Consider the following 16,857-nt stretch of genomic DNA (forward strand, 5'->3'; position numbering starts at 1 on the left):
GCATATAAAGACTAAAGCTTTCATTAATTTTATATTTAATTAGCTGTTAATATGCTTATGCAAGTTATGTAAATGTGCTGCGGTAAAGAAATTATTTGGAGCACAAAGATAATTAATGTTTTAGAACTACAGTGATATCCAAACTCTAATGCTGGATTTTAATTGTAGATAGCAAACCCTTCACGTTTAGGTAATGCCTACTCATTTAGAGGTTCTCTGACACATTTTCAGGCATTTGGCCTTGTGTAGCTGGTGTGCGCACTTAGCATTGACTCCATCTTTTAGCTATGCATTTTTTAAATTTCAATCCTTGATAGATCCTGGTGTTTATTATGGAACAGTCCCATGAGCCTAACTATGATGCATATGTTTATTTTTGTGAAACTCTTTATTTGACTCTGAGGAACGAGATTGTTAGAGTTCTGGCCACGTGTCCTCCCATCTGTACAGCTACCAGCTGCATGCAGTCAGACATGCTCTTGCACTGACCTCTCTGAACCGGAGCTGTCGGTAACACAGGCATAAAACCTTTCCACAAGTGGCAAGTCATTCCATCTGCTTTTTGTTGTCATTAAATATTCTACAGAATCATTTTCTTGACTTTTGTGCCTATGCTTTCATAAATGCTTGTTTAGCTATTGTGCTACCACTATATAAATTCTAGAGGATGATCTAGAGAAGTTAGTCCTCTCCTGAATGAATGTGGATCTGCCATACTTGCCATACTTGGAATGTGCTTATTGCGTCAGGGGCAGTCCTCCTTATCAATGAGGACTCGACCCACTCTACCTAGTTACATCCATTTTCCCACCTACCTGCTGCTAACCATGTGTGCCCATCTCCCTTACTGGCCTTCATATGGAAAGCAAGAGAAGACCTGTGTGCAGGCACACATGGGAAGTTCCCAGGTGTGGTAGAGTTTTTTTTCTTGAGGCTTGGCTTACCTTGGATGAGCCTTTGTGCCAAGCCAGGAGTTTGCGATAGATGTTCTTTCAGTGAGAGACCTGATAGATAAACATAGTCTGTTTTTCCTTCGCTTAAGTGAGTCTTGGAGTTTTTGCGTTGAAGGGCATAGGTAATTTCCCCTCTGTTTACTTACACTTTTCAAATACCTATACCCATTTCTCATTCCTACGGCATAATGCACTATTTCTTTACCTCCTTTTTATTGGCAAGTTAAACATTAAGTTATTTTCTGCTCCATGTGAGTTGGTAATGGTCTGTCACAAGGTATTACTCTATAATACACATTCATTTGCATGACTACTTTCTTGGCAAAGCCTAACCGCCTCAGAATGCGTGATGTCCCAGGATAATTCTGCTGTTTGTTATATAACCTGAAGCAGATTTAAGTACTGATACTGTGTTAACCTCTCAACATTATAGTTGAGAGGTCCTGTTAAAATTCTGTGGTTGCTGTCCCCCCTCCCTTGCAAATGCTTGAGAGGGTTCTAAAAATCCCCTATATGCATTTTCATTTTTGCCCCCCACCACCATTTTCCCAGCAGGACTTGTGTTCAGCCGAACACATCTTTGTGCCCGTCTTATACTTAACAACAATTAGCGCCAGCGCTGGCCGGCAAATTTTGGTTTAGTGAGAACTGTTGGACCCCAAAGGATTGATGGTAGCAGCTGCCCCTGAGGATGCATCATAGCAAACCTGTGCCTCAAGATCACTGACAAGTCAACCTGTAACCGCAAAAACAAGCAATGTCTACCATGCATACTCAAGTGCAGCAAACTTGTTTTACTTCATTTCTTTCCCTTGGGTTTTTAAGTTTTTCAATATTAATTTTTGATTAAAGAGCTGACATTTTCCTATAGTAACCTCTTTTGGCTCATTGAATCGTTTATAAGCTCGTAATGCTCTGAATTTTGACTTTTTTTCTCTGTCTTCTGGATATCATTTTCCTCTGGAAAAATGTAAACTGGATTTTACAAAAAAATAAATAGCTTTTTGGCTGAGCGTTTTCACAGAACAATAAAACTGTAAGTACTGTAATTCAGTATTACCGGTAGCTTGGTCTGCTTTTACCAATTAGACAGTGGCAGCTAATGTGCAACAGACATTACTGGGCTTATTCTAAACCTGGCTGCTTTTGCTGCCCACTTTGTTTGATTTACTTGCTACTTGTAACTTTCCCGCTGCTGCTATCTTCTTGAGCCAAAGCCTTAAATGTTTTGGTTTTTTTTTCCTTTTCCTTTTCTCAAGCACATAAGTATTGCTTGCATGTGTTAAGAAACATAGGGAATACATTCAGCATACACTGAGTAATAGTTACGCGACCATCTGCTGCTCCAAACAGCCTCACCAACGATGAACGCTTATTGAAGTACTTAGTAAGTAGTTTAATATACATTCTTTACCTTGAAGAAGAAAAACTGTCCTCCACGATTTGTGCATGTCAAATCGCTGGCAGGGAAATGGCTCCATTTTAAATAATTTTCGTGTGTGTGGGTGGTCTTCCCTGGAGATACCACCCATCCATGGTTACTGCTGAGCAGGTGATGCATTTCGAAATTATCACTTGCTAGTCAACTAGATGGTGCTGGGAAAAGGGCACATGCATAGAGGGATTCATCATACATTTGCATTCCAAGAATAGGTACGATATATACGGTGACACTCAGCTATTATGTACATTTAAGTTCACAAGATGACTGGAGAGTCCATAAAAACAAATAAAATAAAGAAAAATGATCTGTAGACTTGTACAGTGTGAACACTATAAAAACATTTTGGATACCAGATCTGCAAATAATCACTGTTGGATGTAGCCCACAGTTATTCCCTCTTCACCTCATCCCATACTCTGTGTAATGTACAAAATATGCCCTTTTTTGGGGGGCACAGACTCCATCTCATTCCCAGTCTCACCCCACTCCATTCCCAGCATATTGGTAAATGCTTTTAATACATAGACACAGGGGCTGCATTTGCCCCTGTGGTGGTCCAATATTGTTCACAAAGGTGGTCCAGGGTGCACTGGCCCTTTGTGAACAAGTTTGAGCTCGCATAGGGAGGCATGCACGCAGCAGGGTCAGAAAACGCGAGCGCCAGTCCAGCCGTGGCGCAAATTGTAATGTAGATAGTATGGGGTCCTGGTAGGTAATATGTAGGGCTGCAGTTTCTCATGGGCGTTCCAAGATAGACTTTATATTTCTGCTTTGTGTTTTTGAACAATACCCAGCGGGCTGAACTGAACTATAAAGCTTTTACACTGCCACCAAAAGCTGTATTTCTGTGTGTTTTTTTTGCTTTTAAATCTAAATATATCCTCAGTACTTCTTTGCATTTTATAAATTGTTTACATACTGACCATATCTATTCTGTGAGTTACTTTCCCAATGTCTTGATAGATGTGTAGTGGGCTGGATACCGCCCATTGACTATGTGTGCTGTGTGTTAAATGTGTTTTGGGTCACTATGTTTCCAGGCTGTTTGGCTCTTGTTGCCCAAACGTTTCCATCCCTCCTTTCACACTAACGTTCTTCTGAGGTTTCATTTCTTCAAGTTATTTATACACATGACAAAAAATGCTACTTTATGTCTTAGCTTTTTGTGGGTTTTCATTATTATTTAAAAGACTTAACAAATCATCAACAATTGTTTGGAATAATCAGCAATGCAGGATTCTATTCCTCCCGTTGTTTATGCGTAAACAGCTGACCTCGATTGCACAAATAGAATAGCATCATGAAGTGTGTCCTGGGAGGCCTGAAACAAACAAAAAAAAAAATTAAAAAGGGCAACGACTATTTACGAGCAGCCGATATTATACACATTGTATCCCATGCCTTTCCGGTGACATAAGGGGTGATATAATCCCTTTGGGGATCCAGTGAGCTACCATGGCTGCTCCCAAGGCTTTTCTCCCAACTTTGTCTCCATTTCTGGTGAATATTGCACCTTGGAATTTAATTTAAAAAGTTTGTTCTTAGTCATCGGAGTCCTAACCCCATAACTTTCACTTGCCTTTTCTGTAGGAAATGGAAATGATCAGGTAAACACAGCAGTTGGCTGGCAATGAAAGGCATGGTATTTTCATTTCCAAGAACACGTGCCAGTGGAGTAATTCTCAGTTGCTCTCTGAGCGGAAAAACTACAAGGCTAGGTAGTGTTTGCCCCATTTATCTCATATACAAGAAGGATGTTTAAATGTCACTTGTCGTCTCTGACTGCACGAGTCAAATGTGAACATCAAGGTCAGTTAGACCATTGTGTCATGCTGTGATGTCATTGGGTAGGGAAAGGAAGATCTGATTGGCTGAAAGCACAACTGTCCTCTATGAGAAGACGGACGATATATAGAAATATAAATTATCTGTTTTATCAAATAGTATTAGGTTACAGAGACACATATATAGCTAGCAAGGTAGAGATTTATCTTAATGTATCGTTCTTCTGTATGTGATGGTGATTTGATCTGATCTATAAATGAGACAGTAGACATTTTCCTAATGTAAATTTGGGGGAGGGGTGTAAGTCCTGAGTCCAGGCTTTAGATTCACTTCTGCCTGTGAGGTCACTTACCTTTACCTACCCCCCTAGGCCAGAAGGTGTCAAGGCCCCCCCGGCCAGTACATGCCTCAGTATTCCTATTTTGTACATACATTTTGCTTATGTGAAGGTTTTCTTTAGTAGTGCTCTATCCGGTGTGTTTTTAGAGGCATCACAGTAACGGGCACATGAAGTAGCTGCGTGGGTGTTTTGAAGACCATTCTTTGCTTTGTGTCTGGTCTGCATTCCACTAAGAAGGCTGTAGTAGCCGAATACACTGGCTGTACATTGGAGGCCATTCATTCAATGCTGTTGTCTTAGAAACCGGCACAGTCGTTTATCATTCCTAGTACCAAAAGAAAGAAACATAGAGAGGGGGGAAACTCATTAAATTTTCACAGTGCCATTGATTTCAGTGAGTTATTTTTGTATATGTAAAAAAAAAAAAATGCCACGTTTTAAATAGATACAAGTAAAATAGAAATTTGATTGTAATCTTTGTCAACTATTTCTATATTTTTAATGTTCTGACATACATAGAAATTGAAACCTTAATTGATACCAAAACGAGCTTTCGGACTGTTAAGTGGTGCTTATTTATTGTGCTGCAGACATGTGCTGTCCATTTGGGGGGAAAAGTCTTCTGTGACAGATTTTGCTAATTTTAAGCAGGTAGAAATTAAGTGTGATCGAAGAGGAATTAAATATTCCAATGGGTTATTGTCCTGTGGTTGTAATATACAAATATGTATATCTATATCTATCTATATATATATATATATATATATAATTGTGTGTCCCAAAATTATCGTGTTTTACGAGAGTTGCCACCTGCCCATGATCCTCTGCTGTTTGTGTAGCTTGTTCCTACGTGCTAACTTTTTGGCCAAATTGGGTTTTTATAGAGTTTGAGCGGTTCAATGGGTTAATGACGCCTCCTTAAGTATTTTAAAAACTTAAATAGAACTTGGTGGAGGCAGCAAAGAAAGATATTTGGGTTAAGGTGTAGCTTCTCTGGGCCCTGCAAGTGAGCCTGCGGGCTGTTTTTTCCACGTCAGATGACATTTTGGAAGGTGTGTGATAAGTGCAAGGAACACCGCTTTGCAATAAAATCTATTTTGTTTGTTTTTGGCAATAGTGTCAAATTTCTGAGACGTTTATTGTGTTTTGCATAAGGACATTCAATAACACGGCAGAAAAATATTGGAACACAATGGGGAACATCAGTTCCCTGCTGAGATGTTCATTAAATTCACAGTTTGTATTTCTTTTGTGTCTTACAAGACAAATAGTAATTTCCAGATCTTTATAAAGAAAAGAGGCATATTTGTAGTCTTTGGGGCGTGAAGGATTTCATGGATAATGCGACGCTAACATCATATATTTGTCTCTTTAATTATCTCTAAAATGTAGTACATTTATTGATAATCGTAGCCAAGTGTAGTAATTTTCTGATTTTTCTTGTGTTTTTTTCTCTCTCTCATAAGTTCTGTAAAATTGCTTATTCACAAAAGGCTCTTTCAGATCTATAATACATTTAAATTTGTTTTATTAAACTTTCAGCTTACTGAAGTTACCCTAATGTGTCTTAATTTGCATATTTTTTAAGGAAAATGGACACAAATCTTTGTAAAATGCTCCTACTTCCCTTTGGTAGAGGCGGATGTGATGTCCAAAACCAAAAAACAGCAATAATGTCAATACAATCCAAAACATTAAACAGTAGTTTATAGACTGAGACTTAAACCAGTGGTTTTTTAGCAGTTTTTCTTCTATACATTTGATGTTCTGAGTATTGCCGAGGTTTAGGGATTTTAATATGATTATGAAAGATTTATTATAAAAATTAGCATGGCTTCCTCTAAATGCGTTTAAAGTAATTAATTTATCTGGTGCTTTCCAAATTACTTCTTGATAATGTACATATGGCAGCCATGTACGCTAGACAACTATTTGAAAATTACGTATTTTCAAATTCAAATAGCAATAGAATGATCCATCTTCTTGTGTGTACCACGGGGAATGGAAAAGGGCTTTTTGTGCTTGTCACTGAAAGTGGCCTTCTTCGCTCCCTGTTCCAAGGATTTGTATTATTATTCCTCCCCTTTTGTTAAATTATAGCTCCTGGGGGTGGAAATTGATTGGGAAGAATTATTTGAAAGAATCAAGTGAGGAGAACCAGTAGACAGAATAATATGGCATTGGTCTATTAAATATCATATATTGTTGTTATAATTATTAGTGTGTATGTGTGTGTGTGTATATATATATATATATCTCATTCTATTAATTGTAATAAAGCACCCAGTTATGTTAAAAGCTTTAAAGCAGACAGTTTCCCTTTAAATGTTATCACTTTGTAGCATATGGCTTCTTGGAGCTATGTCCGGCATTATTCTAGAACTTACATTTTTGGGCAAAAGATTGAGCATCCACATTAAACTCAAACGGCTTCTTTAAAAATACCAGAGCAACGTGAAAATTACCACATGCCACAGAAACGCTGAGAGTTGGAATGTTAAATTGTAGAAGGCACAATGTAAAAAAAGTGTATTATGCTCAGACCAGAAACAGCTTGCAGTTTAGTGTTCTAAGTGTTTTGATGACAAAATGTTTCAACTGTATTACAGCTTACTAGTAGTCTTCTGCATGTGAGTAGATGCCTTGTCTTTGGTTAAGCCTTAAAGAACCATGTAAATAGTTTTTCCCTGGGCCATTGGATGCTACATCAACAAGGGTAGTGTTGCCTTGCCACAGTCGTCTATTATCTATGTTGCCATTTGTTTTTATTAAAATACATCTAATACAGTGCAATATGTATAAATTAATTAAAATGTCATTTTTCTTCTCTGTATGGTTGACGAAACAATTTTTGACTTTCCTAGTCAAAACAACCCAAAACATAATCCATTGGCATTTTCTCGCATACCTGCCTCATATAGGCACCTCCATCAAATGTATGCCATTGCTGCAATAATGTATAAACTAGGATTATTTTACAGTTGAATAATGTAATTCTGCATACAAAGCTTTTTTTCCCCTTCGTCCTATTGGGAGCCAATACTAACAAACATATTAAGATGACCATATGGTTTGAAAAAACATACTTTTGCAAGCCTAACAAAGGCATACGCAGATAACAAACTGTGTAGACTAAAAGATCCGGTTTATCTTGTAATTGTGAGGTTCTAATCTAGTTTCTTTCCTCTTGCAGAGATCAGAGCTCAGCTAGTTGAGCAGCAGAAATGCTTGGAGCAGCAGACAGAAATGAGGACTCAGCTTCTCAATGATCTACAGGACTTCTTCCGCAGAAAAGCAGAAATTGAGACCGAGTATTCCCGGAATCTGGAAAAACTGGCAGAGAGATTCATGGCTAAGACGAGAAGCACAAAAGACCACCAACAGTATAAGTAAGAATATGTACTTCTTCGTTGTAACCTTTTCTACGCATCTGTTGCATCTATATGTTTTGCTCCTTCTCCTTAAAGAAGTTGTTTTTATTATTTCTATTGCGTTAACATGTTTAAACAATTACGCCTTTGTAACAACACACTTACTTACTTAGCACAAAATATTTCCCGGCATGCACCAACCTATTCCAGATTTTTTTTTAAAGTAATTTTAACTACAGGCAATTGAATTATAAACGAGGAAGACCCTGTCACTGATCGCACACAGGGAGATTAGTGTGAGAAAAGGTAGAAATGGGATTAGTTATAACTGATATTAGTAACTGGATCCCTGGGGTGTAGAAAACCCCCCAAGGCATTGATGTATCCTGACCCAGTGCAGCAGGTCCAGGGAGAGGCTTCCAAACTGGGGGGTAGATCGCCGTCCTGGCTCATCAGGCCTTCTTGTGTCCTGCTGCTCAATGGGCCAGTTACAGGGGAGATCTCCGTTGTCCTTTACACTACCGAGCCTGTGCCAGATCCGCACTGCAAACCTTTAAGACACAGAGTACCATATGATGTGGTTTCCCGGCGCTCCGTGTCTTAAGGGCAAAACGTACCTTAACGAGAGGAAGACGCAAAACAAAGTGTATAAATAAGAAAAAAATATAACTATAAAATAAAAATAAAAACCTTCACTGCCCATTAAAAGCCAAAAATATTAAAAAGAAAATGGTAACGTGTAATTTTTTTAATATATATTTTAATGCTAATACATTCTGGTGTTTTATGTGTGATTATGGTTTCAAATGCCTTGCTTGTCTTGGGAAAAAACAATCCATAATTTGTGTGGATACAATAAACACAAAAAAGTTAATAATGGTTGAACAAACACTGTAAAAATAGCAACAAGCTTTAGAATTGCAGAGTTTGATGGCAGATAAAAACCATTCACCGATCTAGTTTTCCACATCTACTGGAAGGCTGCTCCTATTATTTGCTACTCTCCCAGTGAAGTAATACTTCCCTCACATCACATCTATAAGTATTCCCTCTGGGACTCAGTTATACTATTTTGTTTATGTGTTATCTTGTTTTCCGAGATTGGGAGAGCTGTCTAAGGTAAACTTTTATGGATTCAGTCAATCAGTGTACCGACTAACATATTCCAATTCCTTTTATTATAATGTCTTATAAGGACCTGTAAACATCTCAAAAGAAATGAACACATTCAGATTTCCATAGATGGCATATTTTGGTACCCTGCTCATCAATCATGTTACATGCCACTAAATCTCCATTTCTAATTACCTCATTGACCATGCACGATGAGTTGATTGTGCTGGATTACATCGGAATAGAGTAGGAAATGTTTTTGTTTTGTTTTTTTTTGTAATTTGTGCCCGGATCCTCTTGTGGGTAGTGAATCGTAAATACCACTGGCACTTCAGCTCTGCAGCTGTTTTGATGTGTAGATGTTTCCTTAGCGGTACTTTACCCTGCACAGGCTAGAGAGGAACAGCATGTGCTTCTGGCCAACTCCAGAGTACATGGATAACAAGCTTTGTTCAGAAGCTATTCGAAGCATTGGGGCTGTGTGCTTGTCAACAGAATGTCACTGGCCAGCTGTTGTCCGTAGTAAGACTAGCTTTTGTAAATGCTGAAAAAAACTTGAGATGCTTGAGATTTTGATGTAAAAGCTATTTGATGCCCGAATAGCTTTTCTTTCTGACCCGAGATAGCTGTGCAATCAGAAATCCAGAATCTATGAAGGACATACATTTGAGTCCAGGCTACAGATTAAACCGCCTCTGTTCAGTGCTACTCAAGTAATAATGAGTGTGGCTGCATCACTTGAATAATTTAATAGGCTTCCACTTGCATCTTCAGTATAAGGCCTAATATCTGCTTAACTTGTTTTATCAAAGTATGTCAGTTAGTTAAACGTTCACTGTCCAACTCTTGGTTTGCTAATGAGAAGCCTATTGCCAACAGGTAATATTTTAAAGGGATTGTTCTTGTTCGTTTTGTTCTTTGGAGTAGGGTGGATTCATTTTTTGTTCATAACTAATATGCTTCTTCACTCTAAATTTCGTTGTTTTTTTCATTCAGTCTTGGCAATTCACAATCATTCAGTAACCTGTGCTGTCACCACATTTAGTTCTGCCTCGGTCAGAGGGTTTTTATGTTTTAATTTCATTTGGGAATGCTACAAAATTAGCCGTTTACTGTTTTTGTTGTACACAATGTTGGTATCATGGGTACTTAGCTCATACGTCTCAAGATTTCTGGTCTGTTGAAGCACAGACCTCTATTGCAGCTCCAGAGTGACCACCTTGTGACTCTGAAGCTGAGAGCCTTCTGCCCTTCTTGCCTCTCGTCATGCTTTTCCAACAAAGATGTCGCGAAGACTTAGTTTGATAGTGGTATCTGGTTATTGGTTTATTAAGTCCCACCTAAAGCTGATGTTTTTACTTCTGAGCTTCCTATAACATCCTTTGCAGTGTGACTGTTCATTGCTTCTGTTCATCAGAGTCTAGGTTTATTTAATGTATTTTTCCCGTGGCCACTGTCACATTTTTGCCCATAGTAAAGTGGAATGGAAAAGGTCCATACTGTATAGGCAAGCTAGTGGTAACTGGAAATTGAGATGTAATGCAGAACTACCTTATAATGGCACCAGTGGAAAGCATTTCTTCTTTTCATTGTTTACCGCCTTGTACCATTGCATTTTTCTCGTTGGAGCCAGCCAATGCTAATTCCTGATCCTTAGTAGGACTGTGATCCAAGACAGGAAAGGAAGGAAGTATGAGCAATGTATTTACAGAGAAACTGAGGTCCTTTGCTTTAAGTATTTTTGGCCTTCCTTCCACCAATGCAGTGAAGATGCAACATGCGAAGGTCAACATCATTTTACTGTTTTGCATATCTGGCAGCCTAATAATTGACTAGTTATTGGTTATTTTGTATCAGCATAAAGTGTTATGTCCCAAGCTATGTATAAATTTGTGTATGAACTGCTGCTTTATATGAAGCATACAGATGCAGAGGCAAAAGAAGACTCAAGGGATGTTGCTTAAACTTAGAACCTGCACCATTATTTATGCATCTCTCCCCCTGTATTCAATATTTCTGTCTGTAATAAATTACCAGCTTAGAAATAGAGAAGGTCATACTATATGTGCCCCAAGGGAGAGATTTGCTCTAAATGAAGATAGCCTTGCAGAAGAACGTTGTAAATTATATCCAGAACACTAGTATCTGTGACTTATTTTTTATGGCATATATGTAAATCTATACCTGCTCATGCTCGCAGTCTAGACTTAAGATGGGATAATACCGATTTGTGACATAAGTGGTAGGGGTTATGGGGGTATTTTTATTATTGTGCAGTATATTTAAGATGGCATATAATTTGACAGCATATTTTTCCATATGCTAAACAGGTTTGATATATAGATATCCTACCCACAGAGGCATAACTAGAAACCACAGGGCCCTGGTGTGAACATATGCCCCGGGGCCCCCAACTTCACCAGCTGATCTGTGACATCATTGCCCCTAAAACAACTTGTTTGTGCCTTCCTTGGCCCTTGTCCCCCTTGCAGCATACAACATATGTAAACGCAAATTACACACACTTACTCATACTCACTAACACACACTGCATCTCACCCCACTTACACATCCATGCTCACACGCAAGCACAGTTGCACGTCCATGCTCACACGCAAGCACAGTTGCGCGTCCATGCTCACACGCAAGCACAGTTGCGCGTCCATGCTCACACGCAAGCACAGTTGCGCGTCCATGCTCACAAGCAAGCACAGTTGCGCGTCCATGCTCACAAGCAAGCACAGTTGCGCGTCCATGCTCACACGCAAGCACAGTTGCGTTTGTTTTGGTGAATGATCACTATGCATTAATAAGAGTGTTTTAGGTATTGTGATATCTGTTTGGATCACTTTGTCTCCATTTTCATTTGTGCCACTCCCATATGAATCTGCTAGATTTGCTTTTACATATTAATAATTTATTATTGTATTTATTATTTTCTAGCAGCTGCTATCCTAAACCTGTTTGCAGGTGAATTTCTTCCTCTGGGGGTACCCAGCTGCCAAATCTGTAAGGCCATTGTCATGCGAGACTTAGCCTAATGTAATCAGAACTATTCCCTTCTATCAGAAATAGCTCTTGATATGGGCTTTAAATTTGTTTTCTGTAGATTATATAAACTGTGTTTTTGAGACTTAGATGTGAATATCTGATTCAATGTTGAACCCAACTGTGCACATAACATACTTGTTGATATTGCTCATGGCACATTGCCTTGTATAGGAGATGCAAGTGGTAGTCTGGCCATACTCATCATTTTATGTCTTACTCCTGTTGTTTGGAAAGACATAGACTCTCATACTCTGATAAACTCGTGAACAAACCAAACATCCCAAAACAAAATCATTGCTTTTTCTGGCCCAGACTGATCAGTTTAAATATCCACTGACTGAAGCCTCACTGCCAGACCCAGCTAAGCCAGGCTCTGGAAAACCCACCCCATACAGTGCACCAGGGTCCAGGCAGGGAATGCCAGAACACAGAGGAACTTCTCTCCCCTCAACACTCTCCCTGATTGTGAGTTTAAATGCTCCACTCCTGTCCCTGTTTCAGGCTTTATGAAAATCGTGGCCTGGATCATGCAAACCTGGCTTGGATATCCAGTCTGTTGGCCTGCTCGCCAAATACTCCACCCTGGGGTCCCACACAAAACCTCTCTATAATCTCAAAACGTCTCTATGATGTTGGATAAATGGATGACCTTTGCACTCCCCTTCAGTAAGCCATCATGCCAGCTCTGCTACGCCATTATAACAGGGGCAAAATATATATTAAATGGAGAGAAATTATTGTTATTCCTAGAAAGTTTTTATTTTGCCCATCTTCTTGCGGGTATGTAATATTTCTCTGTACAGCAGAGCTGGCACGGTGTCTCACTGAGCATGTTTAATTTCCGTTAGGAGTTGTGTCTAACTCCCCTCTTGCCATATGTTACATTCACAGACTTCCTTCCTACTTGCAGCAGCAAATTAACAGTTTCTTTATTTAAGGAAAGCTTCCCAGACAGCCAGGGCATACGGAATCAGATCATGATGTTCAGTTGAATTTTTCATTGTGTGACTAATAACTACTTTATTGAATAGTCTTGTAGCATATGGATGGTCTTCATTACTGATTGGGTTTGCTTATACACAGCCTGTGAGAAAACATTCTGGGGTTTATTCACTAAAACGGAGAGTTTGGTTTGAGCTCCTTGACTTCACTATACATCATGAATGTCCAACCTCACTGCGCTTCTACTGCTGGCCCTCTATAATGCATGGTTAAATTAGTGGGATTTTTCAACCTCTCCTCATCTACTGAATTATGTGTTATATAGGGCCAGCTCAGGATAAGCTTGTTAGCATTGGCCTTTCATAATGAATAGTAACGCAAGAGAGTTGAAACCACCGCTCTCCCTTAAGTAAATAAACCGTTACCCCTCCGTGACTTCCATGTTGCGTTTACGCCATTGGTGGGCTTAGTAGAAGCTGTTTTGAAATCTGAATGATATTTTTCATGAAACGGTTCTTTAATTACTAGGTTTTGTTAACGACATGACATTTGTGGACAAAGAGTTGTCTTTGTTGTAATGCTTTGTATCTCTAACACACAGGAAGGACCAGAACCTGCTGTCTCCGGTGAACTGCTGGTATTTACTGCTGAATCAAGTGAGGAGAGAAAGTAAGGACCATGCAACGCTAAGTGACATCTACCTTAACAATGTCATAATGCGCTTCATGCAGATAAGTGAGGATTCGACAAGGATGTTCAAAAAGGTACAACTTTTACTTTATTAATGCGCATAGGTTATAGCTTGCTACTATGTACAATAGAATTGTTCAATGTCCAGATATACATGCATAATACATCATATATATTTAAATGTTTTCAGAGATTTCATTTATAAGACCTCTTTGTGCAAAACAATATAAAGCACAATGGCTATAATATGGTAATTTTAATTTAAAGAGTACGTTCCCTGGTACTCTACTTTGTACAATATCATCTGATATTATACCCAAAGCAAACTTCTACATTTTAGTAGATCATCAGTCTGTGTACTTGTTCTACTACTTGTTTTGTAAACATTAAAGGTAATGTTTTACCTATATACATGGCATCTCTATTTGTGTCTGTTGCTTTGTACAGTGCGTATATTTAAATGAAACTGTGTTAACTCGAGTATTGTTATGGGAAATATATGCCCCTTGTTGTTTAAAATGTGTTATTTATAGATAGAAATTGTTCCCCTCAGTCACGCTGTCTTGAAGTGCACATGTTTAAATTCTGATACTCATCCTTGGCAGCACTGATCCCGAGTTAGTTTCTTTAAAATATACATGGAGATCCCGTTTGCCTGTAATGTGGATATATTCCACTGGTAATGGCAGAATGGTTGCTGGTAAGGATTGCTGTCTCTTTGCTGGGACTATACTGACCAAAACTTGGAGACAAGTGTAATTCAGTCCAAGTTTTCTGTGTCCAAAAGTTCCCTTTGTTGTACACCACATGTTTTGTTTTTTAATCTCATTAGGGGTGTTTAGACCATGCTGACCTTCTTTCATGCAAATTGATTAGTTCCTTTCCACTATCACACTTGCAGCAACTTGCATTCAGATGAGCGCAGCAATTCTCCTTCCAGGCAATAACCCAACAAGTCTGCTCAAAGTATGGTGTTTCCAAGGACATAACTTCTTTGGAATTTGTCTTCTCCTCCTTCCAGCGTCTTATTTGCATCTGTCTTCTATTCCCATGGCTATAGTGAGAAAGCAGTGCAGAGAGGAACACTGTGCTCCACTTACCACCAATAGATCCTGGACAGCCAGTGTGCGCTCTCAATGCCAGCGTGTCTGAACTTAGAGCCACATGGAGTAGCGGAAGTCAGAAAGAATTTGTCCCAGAAAGGAAATTCGCGGTAGCCATGCTGTGATCTGTTGTTGTTTGTAGCTAGAATACAAAGTTATTTTATTCCCCTTTCCTGTTACTTTGTCTCTGCATTGAACAAGTGAGGCTTTATTTATGGCGATGCATTCCTTACTGCTGATTAACACCAGCAGGTCTTTTGAGCATTGTGTCTATTAGCAAAATGTAGAACGCAAAATTAATGCAAATCAAAGTTTACAAAAGACAAATTAGCCTCAAAAGTAAGCTCGGCTTCATTACTTTTTATAACCAAAAAATGCACACTGATTTCAATGGCTGCTTGCTACAGACTTTTCTGGCAGACGTCAGCTGAGGCAGCTGGAGTTTTATTTTAATGGTAATAATAATCCATGTATGTTTTTGTCAATTAAAGATTTTATATAAAAAAAAAAAAAGCGGCTTAGCATGGTTTGTAAATCCTCAATAGACGCGTTTTCTTTATTTACCCAACAAACAGCTTGGTGCTTTATTTAAGAAAGGGTTCATCCATAGACATTGGTACAAGATATAAAAATGTGGTCCTTATACCCCCCAAGTGTCCTCCTTTAGTTTACTGTGAAATCTCATGTGTAGCACTCACTTTGTAGGACACAGCAGGAGGTGCATATTATACACAACTAAAAGTTGTTTCCTGAGAATTTTGTTCTAAATTAAGCATGTGTATCATGTTTTTTTTGGGGGGGGGGGTTGTGGTAGGTGTTAGTACTACATGTAAGCTGTACAGCTCTGTCTCATGGTGAATTGTGATGGTTAAGACTAAAATAAGACAAACCTTGAGGGCCACATTGACAGAGAAATCGTTTAGCAGCAAAGCAGAGAGGTGGTCTGTGTCATGTCTATGTTTTCAGAGGCAGAGGGTGCAGATCAACCTTGCCCCTGAGCCACAAAGGAGCCTGGCCTCAACAACAGCCCCACTAGACTGTAGGCTGCCCCAGTGAGCTAGAGACACCAGTAATTTGCTTTTTTGGCTAACTAGTCCACCAGCATAAGATTTTATATGCCATTGTTAGTAAAATGGCTCTTGTATTCTAGCAGGTGTAACAGTTCCAGTTGGTACACTAAAATGCCCCATAAAAGCCATCACATTTGGCTGACGGCATGTTATGGGTGCATCGATTGGACGTAGGCAGGAGCTAGTACTGACGTTTTATTTTGTAGGACTGTAACATCTGAAAGCTATAGACAAAAGTGATTGAGGGCCTTATTGAAAACAATATACAGCATATGTGGCTTACTCCTGAAAAAAGTGAGGATCATGAGGAGCCAGTCTTGATGCATAAATGTGGTCTATGACACAAAAATGAACATAAGAGAATTATAATTTAAACATGTATTTGTTTTGACCAGTAAATCTCAAAAGATGTTTTTCTTTGAACATATCTACATTAGAATATCTTCTGAAATGGCCCGAGCCTAAATGGTTTCTTAGTTTAATTATATGCTTTTGGCTTGCTTTTTCCTGAGACAGACTGTATGATGTCACCTGACGGGAAAAGGGATGACGAAGTATAGCATCCACACTGGATTATGTTCTGCCCTGTGATGGACATTTCTGAAAATGTTTTTTCCAGTAGAATAGAAACATGGAATCTAAGGGGAGATTTCCATTTTTCCTGATGTTTTAGATTCAGGATAGCTTTGTGTCTATCCCATGCATGTTCAAATTCCCTCACAGTATTAATTTTTACCACTTCTGCTTGGGTATTTGTACCTCTTGTGTTACTGAGAAATATTTCATGTTTCATGTTATTGACGCCATGATTCACATTAAAGTAGGTCTTACTTTTTTCTAGTTATGTGAGTGAGTACTCTCAGTAGAACAGATCATGAGCCATGGGACTTCGGCTATTATTCAGAAACCTGTGAAGTAAATGCATCTGCTCCATTTAGAATAAAGAAAAGTTGTACTTAAATAGGCCAGTGATTTGCAGCCATGCAAGAGACAAA

The 16,857-nt window shown here is 38.9% G+C and overlaps 1 protein-coding gene across 7 annotated transcripts in view; it reads left to right on the plus strand.

The window, feature by feature from the left end:
- Window positions 1-16,857, plus strand: part of SRGAP1 (SLIT-ROBO Rho GTPase activating protein 1) — an 85,599-nt gene that overhangs the window by 23,758 nt on the left and 44,984 nt on the right. For all 7 annotated transcript variants that reach the window (XM_053462027.1, XM_053462029.1, XM_053462028.1 and 4 more), the window contains exons 2-3: window positions 7,716-7,911; window positions 13,601-13,763. In XM_053462027.1, the coding sequence (XP_053318002.1) occupies window positions 7,716-7,911; window positions 13,601-13,763 (359 nt within the window). The remainder of the gene's footprint in view (window positions 1-7,715; window positions 7,912-13,600; window positions 13,764-16,857) is intronic.

Source organism: Spea bombifrons, chromosome 4, assembly GCF_027358695.1.
Source record: "Spea bombifrons isolate aSpeBom1 chromosome 4, aSpeBom1.2.pri, whole genome shotgun sequence".
Taxonomy (NCBI): domain Eukaryota; kingdom Metazoa; phylum Chordata; class Amphibia; order Anura; family Pelobatidae; genus Spea; species Spea bombifrons.